The sequence below is a fragment of the Heptranchias perlo genome, chromosome 10 (assembly GCF_035084215.1).
Source record: "Heptranchias perlo isolate sHepPer1 chromosome 10, sHepPer1.hap1, whole genome shotgun sequence".
Taxonomy (NCBI): domain Eukaryota; kingdom Metazoa; phylum Chordata; class Chondrichthyes; order Hexanchiformes; family Hexanchidae; genus Heptranchias; species Heptranchias perlo.
This window is the reverse complement of record NC_090334.1, coordinates 22,158,105-22,175,961: the sequence shown is the minus strand read 5'-3', so window position 1 is coordinate 22,175,961 and position 17,857 is coordinate 22,158,105. Positions and strand designations below refer to the sequence as shown.

Here is a 17,857-nt window from a genome sequence, read left to right as displayed (position 1 = left end):
ATACACAGCTGCAAAGGTGAATGACTGCAAATGTTGAAAAAAAAATCCTAGCTTTAAGCTCATTAAGTACACTTCAGTTTTATCCTTTTTCATCACATTCCCACCATCTTTCAGCTTCAACAACAGAACAATTTGGGCTGTATTCTGCTCTTCAGTCACAATGATTGCTAATTCACACCAGCAGAAAAGAAATATGCTTAAGGCTCCCTGTTGAGATGTTGTCTGCTGAATTCAAATCTCTAATGCCTTTTTGCATGGAGAGTGGAAGTTGGCAATTATATTCAACACTGCATAAAGGTACAGTATAGAAAGATCCACTGTGCTTTGTCATAAGAGTGGTAAGGCAGGGATTTGCATCTTTAATTCTGCACCCTGTGAGCTTCTATTTTTAGCTATTCTGTGAAGGGGTAGTGCCCAACAGAAGTCAAATGTTTGCCCATGGGGAATTGAAAGTAAAAAAGTGGATTAAGATCAAGCCACCTTATTGAGGCAGTATAGAAGGACCTGTTGTGTCAGTCTTGTCTCAGTGGTAGCACTTTTGTTTCTGTCACAAGGTTGTAGGTTCAAGTCACACTCCAGAGACTTGAGGACATAATCCAGGTTGACACTCCACTGCAGTACTGAGGGAATGCTGCACTGTCAGAGGTGCCATCTTTTGGATGAGACGTTAAACAGAAGTCTGTCCTCTCAGGTGGACGTAAAAGATCCCATGGCACTATGCAAAGAAAAGCAGGGGAATTCTCTTGGCCAATATTTATCCCTCAACCAACATTGCTGAAACAAATTATCTGGTCATTGTCTCATTGCTGTTTGTGGGACCTTGCTGTGCACAAATTGGCTGTTGCATTTCCTTACATTTTAAAGTGTAGTCACTGTTGTAAGTACTTCAATGGTTGTAAAGAGGTTTGGGATGCTCGGAGGATGTGAAAAGCACTTTAAAATGCCAAGTCCTTTCTTTTCCTTTAATCCATACAAATTATGCTATACCTGACCTAGGGGTGCTTAATGCTGAAACTAGGTATCAAAAATAGAAACTGTTTTGTTTGCCAGCATCCTTCACCAAGAACAAAAATTTAAAAAACAATGTAATAATGTTTAATTACATGAAAACACTGGACACCATGGATGGAAAATAGTGTCTGATTTGTTCCAACTGGGTTTTTTTCAGATCTCTTAACGACAATGACAGCACGTCTGCTCAAGTCGAAACATAGAACTCTACTGCACAGGAGGCCATTCAGGCCATCGTGTCTTTGCCATCTCTTTACTGGAGCATTCCAAAACTAATTCCACTGTGCTGCTGTCTCCCCAGTCAATTTTCCCTGAAAAGATGCATTGGTCTCTGTCTCAACCACTCTCTGTGGCAAAGCACTGCATGCTACAACAACCCTCTGTGTAAAGTTTTTTTAAATCATTTTTAAAAACTTCCAATTAAATCTGTTCTTAGCCTTCTCTGCTCCAGTGGAAATAGTCCCATTCCTCATAACTATGGTTTCCTATCCCTGGCATCACCCTGGTGCATTAATGCTGTTTGCTCTTAATGTCTTAATGGGGGCATCCAAAACTGCACACAGTACTATTAATTATGACCAAAGCAATGTTTTGTATTAATTCATCATTACTCGTTTACTCTTGTACTTTTTTGTGCCTGTTTACAAAACCCAAAATTCTGTTGGCCTATTTTACAATTCAAGATACAAATGAAACCAAATATTCAAGTAAAACATATTAGGCCAAAAAAAGTCAGTAATTGGCAAAATATCATCCAATTCCCAACTCAGTTATACTGTATCTTTAATATTGGATTTTTTAACCTGTGCTGGTGAGCTATCTACTCCAATCCTTTCTTTGCTTTTTCCCCCATCCTTTTACATTCTTCCTTTTTAAACACTCTCATAGTTCCATTTGAAATGAGGTTATCATCTCTGCCTTAATAGCCACTTATGGTAAAGCATTTTTATATGATGATAATTTTTGAATGGAAACATTTCTTCTAATTCCCCCATCACTCTTCTAGTGATGTTGATGCCTCCAATTCACCAACCAGTGGAAACAAACCTCCTCTACTTACCCTCAAGTCCTGCGTCAAGTACAGGCTCTAAAGTAAACGCCAGGGCAGAAGATGCTGAGGATGCAACTAATGATGCACATGGACTCCTGTACTTTATCCTGCTTTGATTATATTTAAAATAGAGAGTAAATAACTGGAACCTCAGCATTGTTAGTATTAAGTTTGCATAAAGGCTTGTTAAGGTGATTAGCCTCACTTTGTTCACTATTTTGCTGGAAGATTAAAAAAAATGGATCTGTATTTCTGCTTATATTCAATTTTAAAAACAATACATGGAAGAATTTTGTCTTGTTTATTGAACAAAATAACATCTCAAGATAATGAGTTTCACTTTTCTTTAGTAATTCACATTAATAATTCTGGCAATAACAATTTAATAAGCTCATTACGACCAATTCAAACTGCTGTATTTTTGTTGGAAAAGATTGGAAAGTCCTGAGCAGGTGTGATTTTAGAAAAAGAGCATCTGCCCATCGCTGGTGGCATGGTTGGTAAAGTCAGTGTTTTATTGAGCCATACAGACTAGGAAGGTCCCAGGTTCGATTCCCAGCTTGGGCAGAATTACCCGATCTTATCTAGGGGAGAGTGCAGAGCAGAAGACGGTGTAGTGTGCTTCGTCAAAGGGGTCCTGGGCGAGGGAAGAGAAAAATTCTTACTCTTGATCCCCATCCAGTGGCTGTTGCTATAAATTGTATGTGTGTGCATCAATAAGAGTAGGACTGGGCACGACTTTGATGCCTAACCTGAAACAAAAAGAATGCCTTCCTGTCTCATTCACAAAACACAGTGACTTGGGTGAAGTACCAGGTGTGCCTGTGGAACCATACTCATCATAAGTCAACACTTCAGGATAGGGAGGAAATTGGAAGGGGAATAAAATACACTTAAACATAGCCTAAAACCTACACCAGGTGAGGACAAGGTGTGAAAAGTTAGAATCATAGATGCACAGTAGCAGGACATTCAGCCCATCGTGCCTATGCCGGCTGTTTGGAAGAGCTATCCAATTGGTCCCACACCCCTGCTCTTTCCCCATATAGCCCCCTGCACATTTTTCCCCTTCAAGTATTTGCTCAATTATCTTTTGAAAGTTGCAAATGAATTTGCTTTTTTCCCCCCTCGGGTCACCTCTGGTTCTTTTGCCAATTATCGTAAATCTGTGCCCTCTGGTTACCAACCCTTCTGCCACTGGAAACAGTTTCTCCTTATTTACTCTATCAAAACCCTTCATGATTTTGAACACCTCTATCAAACCTCCCCATAACCTTCTCTGTGCCAAGGAGAACAACCCCAGCTTCTCCAGTCTCTCCACATAACTGAAGTCCCTCATTCCTGGTCCCATTCTTGTAAATCTTTTCTGCATCCTCTCTAAGGCCTTGACACTCTTCCTAAACTGTGGAGCCTAGAATTAGACACAATACTCCAGCTGAGGCCTAACCAGTGTTTTATAAAGGTTCAGCATAACTTCCTTGCTTTTGTACTCTATGCCTCTACTTGTAAGCCAAGGACTCCATATGCTTTTTTAAACAGCCTTCTCAGCTTGTCCTGCCACCTTCAAAGATTTGTGTACCTGCACTCCCAGGTCTCTCTGTTCCTGCCCCCCTTTAAAAAATGTACCATTTAGCGTACATTGCCTCTCCTCATTCTTCCTGCCAAAATGTATCACTTCACTTTTTTCTGCTTTAAATTACATATGCCGTGTGTCTGCCCATTTCACCAGTCTGACTATGTCCTCCTGAAGTCTGTTACGATCATCCACATTGTTTACTACATTTCTGAGTTTCGAGTCATCTGCAAACTTTGAAATTATACCCTAGTCCAGGTCATTAATATACATCAAAAAGAGCAGTGGTGGTAATGCCGACCCCTGGGGAATGCCATTGTATGCCTCCATCCACTCTGAAAAACAACCAACCATTCACCACTACTCTGCTTTCTGTCCCTTAGCCAATTTTGTATCCACATTGCCAATGAGCTTCAATTTTGCTAACAAGTCTATTATGTGGTATTTTATCAAACACCTTTTGAAAGTCCATTTACATATCAACCACACTATCCTCATCAACCTTCTCCATTACTTCATCAAAGAACTCAATCAAGTTAGTCAAACATGATTTGCTTTTAACAAATCTGTGCTGGCTTTCTTTTAATAAGCCATACTTTTCCGAGTGCCAATTAATTTTGTCCCAGATTATTGTCTCAAAAAGCTTCCCCACCACTGACATTAAACTGACTGGCCTGTAGTCACCAGGTTTATCTCTCTCCTCTTTTTTGAACAGTGATGTAACATTTGCAATCCTCCAGTCCACCGGCACAACTCCCAAATCTAGTGAGGATTGGAAGATTGTGGCCCGAGCCTTTGCAATTTCCACCCTTACTTCCCTCAGCAACCAAGGATGCATCCCATCTGGACCGAGTGACTTTTCTACTTTGAGTACTGCCAATCTTTTAAGTACGTTCTCTTCATCTATTTTTATCCGATACAATATCTCTACTGCCTCCTCCTTTGCTATGACATTGGCAGCATCCTCTTCTTTAGTGAAGACAGATGCAAAGTATTCATTTAGTACCTCAGCCATGCCCTTGACAAGAAGATTTCCTTTTTGGTCCTCAATCAGCCCACCCTTCCTCTGACTACCCTTTTACCCAGTTGTATATTGAAATAAAATGTACACACTGCATTAATTACCTCAGGATTCCACGACATTGCGTAGCACAGATGTTGCTGTTGTGCTAATGTAGTGATTCTCCAATTGCAGTTGAAGTTATTTTAACAAAGTTGGTTCAACCTCTCTGATTCAGACATCAAGACATAAACCTTTTGTAAATTATACAAGTTTAGAATTTCAAAACAAAGGTAACATTTTATTTTATTTTTAAACAGCCAAAATGGGTATAAAAGTTGCACGTTGTGATCGAAGACGCAAGTTTACAAGATGGGTTTGGATGAAGAAGGCCAAGGCCACAATTTGCAATACTCCAGTCCTCTGGCACCATTCCCATATCTAGTGAGGATGGAAGATTGTGGCCAGAGCCTTTGCAATGTGGAGGATAGTAACAGACAAATGCATATTTTAAATAAATCCATTTGTAACTTCACTTGCCATGTTTCAACAGTCTAATTTCTGACCACTTAAAAAAAAAACACACATGGACTACATTAATGATTGTTTACAACCTGCAGGAAGTTTAATTTCAATGGCAAGCAAACCAAACATGGCATTGCATTTCTCATCATTTTCAGACAGACTTCAGAGAGCATTTACTCATTTTTAAAAACAATTAACATTACGGGGAAGAAATAATCATTATGGCCATAGCCAGATATGAACTTCAATATTTATAACTGCAATCAAACTGCTGGAAACAAATTATCTGAAGATGTTTTAAAAGAGGAAATGTTTCAGTGCAGCAGTTCGTACACCTATCTGTAGTGGGAGTGGTAGGATCCCAATCACAGACACAATGCAGTGAGGAGGCACCAAGTGAAGGTCAGGCACTTATCTGCTAACGTGACTTCACAACCAATCTGTTGTGAAGAGAGGGTATTTTATTCACATCAATACAAATACTGCCAACTATAATTAGAAAAACAATCCTCACAATGCAAGATCTTCTCATAGCACAACAGAGCATGCTACATTCATACAGAAATAATTCCAGTCATGACCTGGCCATAATTGGAATGGTTTGTATACCCCACTGACTAAGTAGTATCTATGTCACTCAAGTTCCAGTAAACACAGCTGCTTTGAAACTTGGACCATCGATTGCAATTCTCAGAAACGTTTGGGACTTGTATGTTTTTTTCAATTTTTTGTGTGAAGAGTGGTATGAACAGTGCCAGATGATGTGAACAAGCACTCGGCAAGGCTACAGCTCGTCTCTGGACCACAAATGGTCTTGCATGCCTTTGTTATTAAATCAGTGCAGGGGGCCACTCCAACAGCATGAAATATAAAGGCAAAGTGTAAAGAACCAGTTATTAGTTTACTTTGCCTTCTCCTGACATGATTTTCACATATGATAAGGTCCTACAACTAATTATTTTCTCAATTAAACCCATCTTAACATTATGATGCTGTATTTCGCAAAACATACAACACACTGCTCGACATAACTCCAGTACATTCTACAATTTGCTAGTTATTCAGTATGCAACACCACCCTTTTCTTTCGAAAAAGAAAGCGCAAAGAACTGTTCTGAAACAGTGCAAATTAATCCAGACAAAATGGAAAGCTTGAAAAGATTATTTTTATTGCAACCGTAATAAATTACTTCTGAAGCCAGTAAAAAGCACAGTGCTTATTTGCACCAATCCTGTTCACTTTTCTAAGAAATTCAGTAATGAAACTGAGAACACTTGCAGATACCAGTCTCTGTTTCTGCAGCATTCAGGGGCAAGTTGCTGAACGTAGACTGGACTAGTCAGCCACACTATATGAAGTTCCAACGGCTTTTTTTTTTTGCATGAAACAAATAACTTCATATTAATACCTGCTCCATGTTGAACCATTTTACTTTGCAAACCACAATTCTTTGCACTGAGGTTACACAATTAGTACTTGGAAATCTAGTTATTTTGAATGCATAATTAATTTAATTTCAATTTTTCTTCATCTGTGGAACTGGCAGCTTGAGGAAGTGCATTACAGCTTGTGCTACTTTTTCAGGACCAATGTTGTATATAGGATGGGTTGGTTCCTGTTGAAAAAAAAATATTTTACAATATATATTCCCTCATCTATTCCATGCATGTATAAATAAAACTGCAACAGAGACTTGATCCAAAATGTCTTTGAGCCATCTGTAACCAAAGATGAATTATCTATCTTTTATCCTGCTAACACTGGGAAGTTGCTAACAAGAATAGCGAAGTACATGGGGAAAAAATCTTTATGGTCAAATTGATTGCCTGGATAGCCTGTAAGATTTACACTTACAGGACTTTCAAAATTTTATTCTGAGTGAGATATATTAGTGTCTACATAGAGGGGGACTAATCATTATTTGCAAAATGTAATTTTAGCAATATTGCAAAGCTGGTGATGGCAACTGCAAATCATATGGGTCCCATGAGAGCATCTACAAAGCAAATAAGTGGCTATTAATCAAGAACTTTGAACATGGCTATGTGCAGTCAGAACCTGGGATCTATAGCCAAGATTATTAAAAAGATGTGGAGGAGGAAAAAAAATCTCAGCTGAACTATGAGAGTTATTGCTTTAAATGTATTAAGCATGGGGGATTACAGTGGAGGAATTCCTGAGACTTCTACTGCCACTTTGCTTGGCTGTGTAACAATTGTTCAAAATCTTACACAAAATATTTCCTGTAAACGAGTGTTAGTGTCCATCTCAGATACACAACTGTATTGGATGGCTAAAAGACACAAACTACCCAAAGCAATTTTGGAAGTTACAGTATGTGGTTAGGCTTTGACAAATGCAACTCAATAATCTTTATTCAAAGCAAAACTGTTAAATACTTCTGCATCACAAAGATTACATTGAAAACTACACATGGGGAAAAAAAGATTTGAGCTTGATTCTTCACTGTAACTTTCCAATAAAATTTATTGCGTATTTCATGACCTTTCTTTCAGGGAGGCCTTATTTACTTGTCTCCCATTTCTTCTATGCACCAAACATTGCTTACCAGCCGGTTGGTTACATCACCCACAATAACTTCATGCAGAAGTTCTCCACCACCGAAGTGCTGTGCCACTGAAAGTCCACTTAGACAATAGCAGGTATGGTAAAAATCCCTTGATCTGAGGGGAAAAATATTTGACAAGGTTCAATAAAAGAACACACAAGTACAAAATAAGATCATTTGGTTCATAAAAGCCAGTACGTCCAATGGACCACATTCAATTTCTGTAGTCATGGAGTCTCTTTTAGTCGGATCTCTTGAGGTTAAATATAAGAAAACTCATTATGTCAATGAGTTTGGTTTTATTATTGCAGCAAACTGCCAGACTACATAAGACAGTGATCAATGCCAAGGTTTTCAGGTTGTACTGTTCTTTACTATCTGAAGCTAACAAATTATAGCACTGGTTTTCTTTACTTCAGTCACTGCAGGTTTCTGCAGTATTATTCTAAACTGCAGTTATCCTCCGTTTTTGCAATTTTCCACTGAAATTAAATACTTAAGGCACCTTACATATCTTGGAAACTAACAAAACCTGCAATCACCTCGAGATGGTGAGCCTGACCAGCATCCAAGGAAGTGTGTTTATGTTTAAGGGTCGATCTAATTAATTAGCACAGATATTCAAACATTGGCAACAAAAGGCAGAAGGGCTTGATGAAACAGAACATAATTAGCCACAATTTCAGAATTAATGCTGAGATGCACCTAAAAGTTTAGGGGGCCATTTTAATACAGGACACAACATTCTGTGTGATGAATCACCGCACATCATTCTTGGCTGGCAGTGAACCAAGACAGCCAGATCTTGTATGGTATTGATAAAACGGGAGAAAATAGACATGAAAGTAAACTAGCAAGAAATATAAAAATGGATTCTAAGAGCTTCTACAAGTATGTAAAAAGGAAGAGAGTATCAAAAGTAAACATTGGTCCTTTAGAGGCTGAGACAGGAGACATTATAATGGGGAAAATCAGGAAATGGCAGAGACGTTAAATAAATATTTTGTATCTGTCCTCACAGTAGAAGACACAAAAAGCATACCAGAAATAGTGGGGAACCAAGGGGCTAATGAGAGTGAGGAATTTAAAGTACTTGACAAATTAATGGGACTAAAAGCCAATAAATCCCCTGGGCCTGATGGCCCACATCCGAGGGTTCTGAAAGAGGTGGCTGCAGAGATAGTGGAGGCATTGGTTTTGATCTTCCAAAATTCCCTCGATTCTGGAATGGTCCCAGCGGATTGGAAAGTAGCAAATGTGACCCCGCTATTCAAGAAGGGAGGGAGAGAGAAAAGAGGGAATTACAGGCCGGTTGGCCTAATATCAGTCGTCGGGAAATTGCTGGAATCCATTATTAAGGAAGTGGTAACAGGGCCTTTATAACAACATAATATGATTAGGCAGAGTCAACATGGTTTTATGAAAGGGAAATTGTGTTTGACAAATTTATTAGAGTTTTTTGAGGATGTAACTAGCAGGATAGATAAAGGGGAACATTTGGATTTTCAAAAAGGCATTCGATAAGGTGCCACTTAAAAGGTTGTTACGCAAGATAAGGGCTCATGGGGCTGGGGATAACATATTAGCATGGATAGAGGATTGGTTAACGGACAGAAAACAGAGCGGAGGGATAAATGGGTCATTTTCAGGTTGGCAGGCTGTAACTAGTGGGGTACCGCTATGTTCTGTGCTTGGGCCTCAGCTATTTACAATCTATATTAATCACTTGGATGAAGGGACCGAGTGTAATGTATCCAAGTTTGCCAACGATACAAAGCTAGGTGGGAAAGTAAGCTGTGAGGATGACACAAAGAGTCTGCAAAGGGATATAGACAGGTTAAGTGAGTGGGCAAGAAGGTGGCATATGGAGTATAATGTGGGGAAATATGAGGTTATTCACTTTGGTAGGAAGAGTAGAAAAACAGAATATTTTTTAAATAGTAAGAAACTATTAAATGTTGGTGTTCAGAGGGATTTGGGTGTCCTGATACAAGAAACACAAAAAGTTAGCATGTAAGTGCAGCAAGCAATTAGGAAAGCAAATGGCATGTTGGCCTTTATTGCAAGGGGGTTGGAGTACAAGAGTAAGGAAGTCAATAGTACAATTGTACAGGGCTTTTGTGAGACCTCACCTGGAGTACTGTGTATAGTTTTGGTCTCCTTATCTAAGGAAAGATATACTTGCCTTAGAGGTGGTGCAACGAAGGTTCACTAGATTAATTTCTGGGATGAAAGGGTTGTCCTATGAGGAGAGGTTGATTAAAATGGGCCTATACCCTCTGGAATTTAGAAGAATGAGAGGTGATCTCATTGAAACATATAAGATTATGAGAGGGCTTGACAGGGCAGATGCTGAGAGGTTGTTTCCCTTGGCTGAAGAGTCTAGAACTAGAGGGCATAGTCGCAGGATAAGGGATTGGCCATTTAAGACTGAGATGAGGAGAAATTTCTTCACTCAGAGGGTTGTGAATCTTTGGAATTCTCTACCCCAGGGGGCTGTGGATGCTGAGTTGTTGAATATATTCAAGGCTGAGATAGATAGATTTTTGGACTCTGGGGGAATGAAGGGATTATGGGGATCGGGCAGGAAAGTGGAGTTGAGGTTGAAGATCAGCCATAATCTGATTGAGCCTGCTCCGCCATTCAACGGGCCATATGGCCTACTCCTGCTCCTATCTCTTATATTCTTATGGTAATTTTTGTTTACACTTCAGTAATACAATATTTCACAAAATCTTAAACAGGTCTCCTCTTCCACCAATTTCTCACCCACCCTTTTAGATCTCCTATGCTACAGTTCATTCCACAATCAAGTTGTCGAGTAGCCACTTTGCATGCATGCATCGACCAGTGCCACTCATTAAGGGTGCATCACAATTCCACTCAGTCAGGAACCTGGAAGGACAAACCTCAGCCCTACCCAAATCAAGGGACAATGTGCTGTGCCATCAGAATGACATTTTTCCCCAACCCCAAAATATTTTATTAATTTTAAGTAGCACTATATGAAATAACCACTTACTTGCCAGGTTTGTCCAGCAGTCCTCCAGTGGAATTCTGGCAGCAGAGTAGGATGTACTCTTGAAGTGCTTTTTGATGGAACATCCAGTGCGTCATACTGAGAGAATTTTTCCCTAAAAAAGCATTACAGCAGAATAAAATTAGCACACAAAGCTGGAGCACAAATCTATCTGGAGCAAGACAAAAGGAATTTGATAGCCTATTGAAATAATAAAGAAGCAAGTTCCGAGTTTGAGAAGAACCAAAATGTTTTGGAATGAATAAACATACTTGTGTCCACTGAAGTCACTGCTTTAACATCTGCTTGAATTACAAGGAATGTGTAGCTCAGTAACTTAAGAGTCCTTCTGAAATCTAGGCTTGAATCGAGTCCAGAGTAATGGGGTGAAATGCTACTTCCTCTAAAGGATGTAAACTCTCACTGAACTGAGTATGTCAGCTTTGGCTCAATTACTTATGGGAATGAGTGCGAGAATTTGGAATGGAAACATCACATTGGTATAATGGGGGAATCTTCAGACGTTATAGTTCATGCAGGACATTTAGATATCATTAATATGCCTATTGAGCATGAATTACATGCTCATTTTGGGTGATTTAAGTGAAGGGGAGGGTGGGGAGGGAAAGAGGTGGAAGACGAGAAGAAAGCTGCCTTGCGCAGCACTAATACCCATCACTGTGAGGAACACAAATCCTACAGCCCTCACCAAAAGACAAAACAACAAAATTACTGGAGACAGAAATAAATTCAACACATTCAAAAAAAATATGCAGAGTTGATGCCAACATAACTCAGTTGCTGAAATTAGTTACAGTGCTGCTAATAATGCCCCCCCCCCCATCTTCACTCCCTTATGTCCGAGGGGCGCATTCTTGAGCATACCTGGCGCACAACTGGTTTAGCCAACCACCAGATCTGGCTGGACCACATCAAGTGGTAAATGGGGCCTTACTCTCCTCTTCCAAAACCACCCATTACTCTAGTGCTATTCTGAAAAGCAAAGGTAACCCCGGTTTCTTTACTCCACTACCAAATGACTCCTCAAACCCTTCTCCTCTGCCCTTGTGGACTGCTTTGTCACTAAGAGTGAAATCATCCATTCAGCTGCCTCTTCTGCATCCCCCCCCCACCTCCTTTTGCACCAAGACAAACCTCCCCCCAGTTTCCTGCCCTAGCCCTAATCCTGCATCTCTGGTTTCTCTTCCATCTGCTCTCATGTCACCTCTGAGCTCATCTCATCGACGAGACCAGCCCCCTGGTCCCCATCCTTCCAAAGTTGTTGAACATTTTGTGGCCTCCCATCTTTCTCGCAAATCCATCTTTGAATCTCTCCAATCAGGTTTCCACCCCACCACAGCAGATAAACGGCCATAACCAAAGTCACAAATGACATCCTTTGTAACTGCTGAGCATTTTCCCTCCTCGTCCTTCTCGACCTTTCTGCAGTGTTTAACAAAGTTGAACACAACATTCTCTTCCGAGGGCACTCTTCCTTTTTCCGGATTAGTGGGACTACCCTCGCCTGGTTCTATTCTCACCTATCAAATTGTAGCCAGAGCATCTCCAGCAATGGCTTCTCTTCCTGCGCCTGCACCATTACCTCCAAAGTCCACCAGGGATCTATCCTTACCCCCTCCATTTCCTCATCTACATGCTGCCCTTTGGCAACATAATCCGCAGACATGGGGTCAGTTTCCACATGTTTGTTGACAGCACCCAGCTCTAGCTGTCTACCACCTCTCAACTCCTCCACTACCTTTGTATTGTCAGACTGCTTGTCCAATAACCTGTCATGGATGAGCAGTAATTTCGTCCAGCTGAATGTTGGTAATACCAAAGCCATAGTCCTTGGCCCCACCACAAGTTGTGTACCCTTGCCACTGATTCCATCTACCTCCCCAACCTGTATGCAACCCCAAATTTAAAATTCTTATCCTCCTGTTTTAATTCCATAATGGCCTTACACCTCCCAAAGCCCAACAATTCCCTCCCCCCCAACTCTTCATTCACCTGACTCAGGCCTCTTGTAAGAACATAAGAAATAAGAGCAGGAGTCGGCCGTACAGCCCCTCAAGCCTGCTCCACCATTCAATAAGATCATGGCTGATCTTCTACCTCAACTCCACTTTTCAGCCCTATCCCCAGTGTGCATCACCCTCTCCCATTGCCCAATCATTGGTGCTTTTCAACTGCCTAAGCCCCTGCCCCTGGAATTCTCCCCCTAAACCCCTCCATCTCCCTCTCTTCCTTTAAGGCCCACCTCTTTGGCCAAGCTTTTGGTTACCCCATCACATATCTTTTTCTTTGGCTCGCCATTCATTTTTTCCTTACGCTTCTGTGAAGTGCTTTGGAATTTTTTTTATATTAAAAATACTACATAAATGCAAGATTTGTTGTTGTTTCACTTACAATGTCTTGGGAGTTAATTAAATTACTGGTCAATTTAAAAACATCTCTTGACAGATGTATTCAATTCACAACTCAACTTCCAGCACGTATCTCACCTTGGATTTGACTCACTGGACAAAAGTAGCTGCTAAAACCTAAGTATTAATGTGGTAAAACAGCTGTTCTTCCAGATGGCGTATAGAGTGAACCACAGAACAGACCAGTTGGGCCAAATGGCCTGTTTCTGTGCTGTAAATTCATATAATACTACCAAAGTGTAAAAATGCAAAAGAAAAAATTTACAGCAAGCCTGCTCCATAATTTCAATAGGTAAAGACTAAATTCTCTTGACAAATATTTTTGAAAACTAACACTTGTCCATTGATCTATTTGTCCATTTGAGTATTAACTGCAGTATATGGAATTGTGCCATGATAATTAGCATTCGGCATCATTTACCGGATACTTTTACACTCACCATCTGCATATAGTGCACGGTGCAGGAGTGGTAGGAGTCCAGCTTGCCAGAATGAATAACAACCGTCCACCAACTTGTTGCACCGACCTTGAAATCCACCTTCAAACCGCATCTGCCGACTCGTCACCCAGCGCTGTGTAAAACAGAATGTCATTGTGTAGAATATCAAGGTAGCACTGTTCTCATCAAATCATCGTATTTTCCTTAAGTTTGCATTATTTTTAAACAGATCCCCATCATTTACCCAATACTGAGTTGTCAGTTCCATCCATTATCACCCAACGTAAACTTTTGTAGGCACATGTACACCTAAACTTCGGTCACAATGTCCTCAGCTCCCTATAAAAGGGCAAAGTAATCTTATATCACTAACATGCCAATGCTGCAAAAATAACCCATTTGTCTCAAAATTAGTTCATGCTCAATTTTGCTCATTATATTGAAGTGAAAACTCAGGACAATCTTACAACCTACCAGCCCTTTCCTTCCCTCTCAAAAAAATGAACACATTTTATTATTATGATGCAGTTATGCCTGGACATTATGTATCTCAACTTTGCTGGTTCGCAGGACAATTTACATTATCTTCAAAATCATTTTTTGGTTCTGTGTGATTCCCCTTTCTCATTTATTATCTCATCTGCAAATATCAGCATTCACATTGCATTTATAATCAACAACAACTTGCATTTATATAGCACCTTTAACGTAGTAAAACGTCCCAAGGGGCTTCACAGGAGCATGTTCAGACAAAAATTGGCACCGAGCCAAAGAAATGCCATTAGGACAGGTGACCAAAAGCTTGGTCAAAGAGGCAGGTTTTAACGAACGTCTTAAAGGAGGAGAGGGGTTTAGGGACAGAATTCCAGAGCTTAAAGCCTAGACAGCCGAAGGCATGGCCATAATCCTTTTCTGACCTGTTGCTAGAGCTGTTTATTTCACCTATCGCATTCCACAAAATAGAAACCATGACAGTTCCTCACTAACTTCACCTTCAATCTCAGATGGAGAAACACAACAACAGCAATGAGTATTATAAAAAAATTCACCTGGCAGCACAGTGCACATCTTATAAATGCCTTAGCTCCCTTCATGTTTCAAATTCACCTTGGGTCTAGCATGCTGTACTCTTCCTCCAATATCTAACTAGGCTGTTAAAAAGTGCCAGCCTGCTGTGACAGACCTGAGAATCTGTCTTCTTTCAGATCATAAGAATTTCTATAAATTATATTTATTTAATTTGTAATTTATGGCTTTCCAATATTTTAACTTTAAAAATGTCTTCTCTGACTTTCTGGGATGCTGTGTTTCTGTGTACGGGGGAAGGCGGGAAATATACCAAGTTGTCCAGTGTGCAAGTACACACTTCAAAGGTAGCATCTGACTCCGTTTGTGTGCATTATTTATAAGTGTTGAAACACAAAGTCCACCCAGAAAATAAAAATAATTAATCTTAATCATTAGGCTATTAATCATTAATGCTTCCATCTATGACCTTTGGCAATTGACTTGTAAGGGGATTGTGTGTGCAAGACTCTCGCAATATGGCTGTGACCTTAATCATCTGAGTTACCTGTTATCCAAAAGGCCACATGAAAACCTGGCTTCATTGGTCAGTCTTTCACGGCAAGAAATGTTTCACAGTGCGTTAAAGCTTTATTTAATTTTAAACGCTTTCTCTCTTTCTTTATTCGTACTAGGCTGGATCAAAGAGAGACAGTACTGGGAGTGGAGTCTTTGGTGCCCAGTTCCCTTCTTACTGTATCACTATAGATACAGTAAGAAGGGAACTTACTGTATCTATAGTAAGTTCCCTTCTTACTGTATCTATAGTGATATAGATATCACTATAGTTACAGAGGACTCTGGAGGTTGCTCTTCTCACATAAACGCATTTCATCAAGTCGCATGGTCCAAGTTGTGAAAAAGTGCTAAAGGGAATTGCTATTTGATTCTTGACTTTTACTTTGGAAGAGACACTGTGGTTAAGTCAATTACTGTAATCTAGTTAATTCTGCTGTTTCTTTAATCTTACTGCTGTTAACCTTAGTTCTTAATAAATTTGATTCTTCATTTTCAGTCCAAGTCTGCAGCCCAGGTGGTGCCACATACTTCCCCTGAATTGCAATCCATGTGGAGTCCCTAGCCTGCCAACACTGGACAGAATGCTGAGAATGCTAGATCTCATACCTGCAAGAGTCTTTGTAGCGGACACTAAGGAGATGATCATATCCCAAGCAAGAGCCAAGAGTGACGTATCTCCAGGGTCAGCATATCTCCCTCAAATCCACATGTCCCTGAACTCAAGAAATGGAATGTCTTTGACAGTGAAGAAGGAAAAATCCTGCATTTATGTAATGTCTTTTGTGTCCTCAGGATATCTAAACAACCAATGAATTACTTTTTAAATGCAGTCACTGTTGTTTTGTAGGCGAATGTGGCGACCAATCTATTTTGGTGCTATTGTTTGAGGAATTCATTTTTGGCCAAGGCACTTGAAGAATATCCTGGCCTTCTTTGAATACTGCCACGAGATCTTTTACATCCTCCTGAACAGGAAGACGGAACCACTTGCAACAATGTAGTACTCTCAGTCGTGTCAATCTAAATTATGTGCTCAAGGCCTGGAATGGGCTTTGAATCCACAACCACCTGAAATCAAGGCACAGGATCCTCTCAGTCAGAAGGGATAAAACAATGATGTAGCTAGGCACAGGCATAGTAAGTAGAGAAAAGGCCTAATAATTATTAGTTAGCAAGGGAAGAAGGGGGCATCTCTCTCCTAACTTGACTCCCCAACGAACTCCACAAACCCAGGGTGAAGACCTTGCGCTCCACTAATTGTGTGACAGGTTCCTAGTAGACAGATTGCCCAGAGCAATTGGAAGGGAATGACGAGGTCCTTATGGATATTTGGTGACCTTTGTATCCCACAAAGAAGTAGTTCACTTTCTACTCAAACTTACCCAAGATGCACTGCAAGGTAGACTATTTATTTTTGCAGCAATCCCACTTAATATCAGTCACACATTGTGGGCATTAAGGCCAATAGACATCCCAGGTCATTCCTCAGTAATCCTCCAGCTCTCTCTAGGTAACTTCCCTTCCAGATTGCGGAGAATCAGGAGCTCCACACTATTGTGGGAGGCTGCCAGGGTGGCCTTTAAGGGATGCACATCACCTTCACCACTACCAAAGTGCAGAGGTTGCCAACCCACAGAAATCTGAAACAAAATATAAAAGATTCCCAATAAAGGAGGCACCGAACAGAGAGCACCAAAAGGGAAGCAGTTACTTTTCGTTTCCTTTCTAATCTTGTTATTCAAGATTATTTTGGCTCTCATCTCTTCGATCACTTGTGGATGAGTCCCAACTCCCCATACCTTTGACAGCGTCTATCCTTGCCTTGCCATCTAGTTAGGCTTTCAGTAATGTGCCTGGGAAACGAACAGCAAACTCTGTCTGGTAATTGCTTTTAGCTGCTGAATTTATTCTGTGCCTCTAAGATTTCACTCCAGTTTTCGAAACTGTTAGGGCATCACATCAGACCTAGTTTTAAGTTAAAAATATCAAGTGAATTTATTTTACAAAAGATGAATAAGCAAGTAAGTCAGTCATATCATACAGTTACATACTGATAGTAGTAGCGATCCACTAGACTTCCACCTAATTCCTCAAGTGGATAAAAAAAATCGTAACTATGAACTGAGCTAACTCTTTGGATATAACTTTGAAATGATAGTGTTTCTTTTCCTTGAATTTCTTCACTATGGCAGCCTTGTTAATCTAAACTATTCCTTAGAAATTCCAAATGATTTTTACCTCCTTCTCAGATTTATAAACTGGACCTATCCCTTCAATTTGGACAGAATCCATCTTTTATAATCCTAACTAAAGAGTAACCGGGACTTCCTGGATTTTGAATATCGCCACTCAAACTGAGAAAGGAACTGTCAATCTTATACAAATTGAACCAAATCACAAAATTGTTCAAGTTTGAATTATTCTTTTCTCCAGCCTCTATAAATTAACAAAACTTGCAACATTGCAAAATAAGCTTGGTTCAGGAATGTGAACTGCAGTTGGTTTTTAAGCTTCTAATGTACCACAACTGGAATTACACATGCAGTCACTAAATCAAAACAAGACAAATATCTAATTTTTGTCACAGGAACTAAACAGCTCATTATCAGTGTGGTCTGAACATTTTCTCCAGTTATACCAGAGCCAAATACTACC

The 17,857-nt window shown here is 40.1% G+C and overlaps 1 protein-coding gene across 1 annotated transcript in view; it reads right to left on the bottom strand.

Moving 5' to 3' along the window:
• Positions 1-5,235: 5,235 nt before the first annotated feature.
• The window catches only part of fntb (farnesyltransferase, CAAX box, subunit beta), a 74,652-nt gene continuing 62,030 nt past the window's right edge, over positions 5,236-17,857 (bottom strand). The window contains exons 9-12 of the mRNA XM_067991323.1: positions 13,619-13,751; positions 10,753-10,864; positions 7,731-7,845; positions 5,236-6,776 (exon numbers count right to left, since the gene is read on the bottom strand). Coding sequence (XP_067847424.1) covers positions 6,678-6,776; positions 7,731-7,845; positions 10,753-10,864; positions 13,619-13,751 — 459 coding nt within the window. The 3' untranslated portion in view covers positions 5,236-6,677. The remainder of the gene's footprint in view (positions 6,777-7,730; positions 7,846-10,752; positions 10,865-13,618; positions 13,752-17,857) is intronic.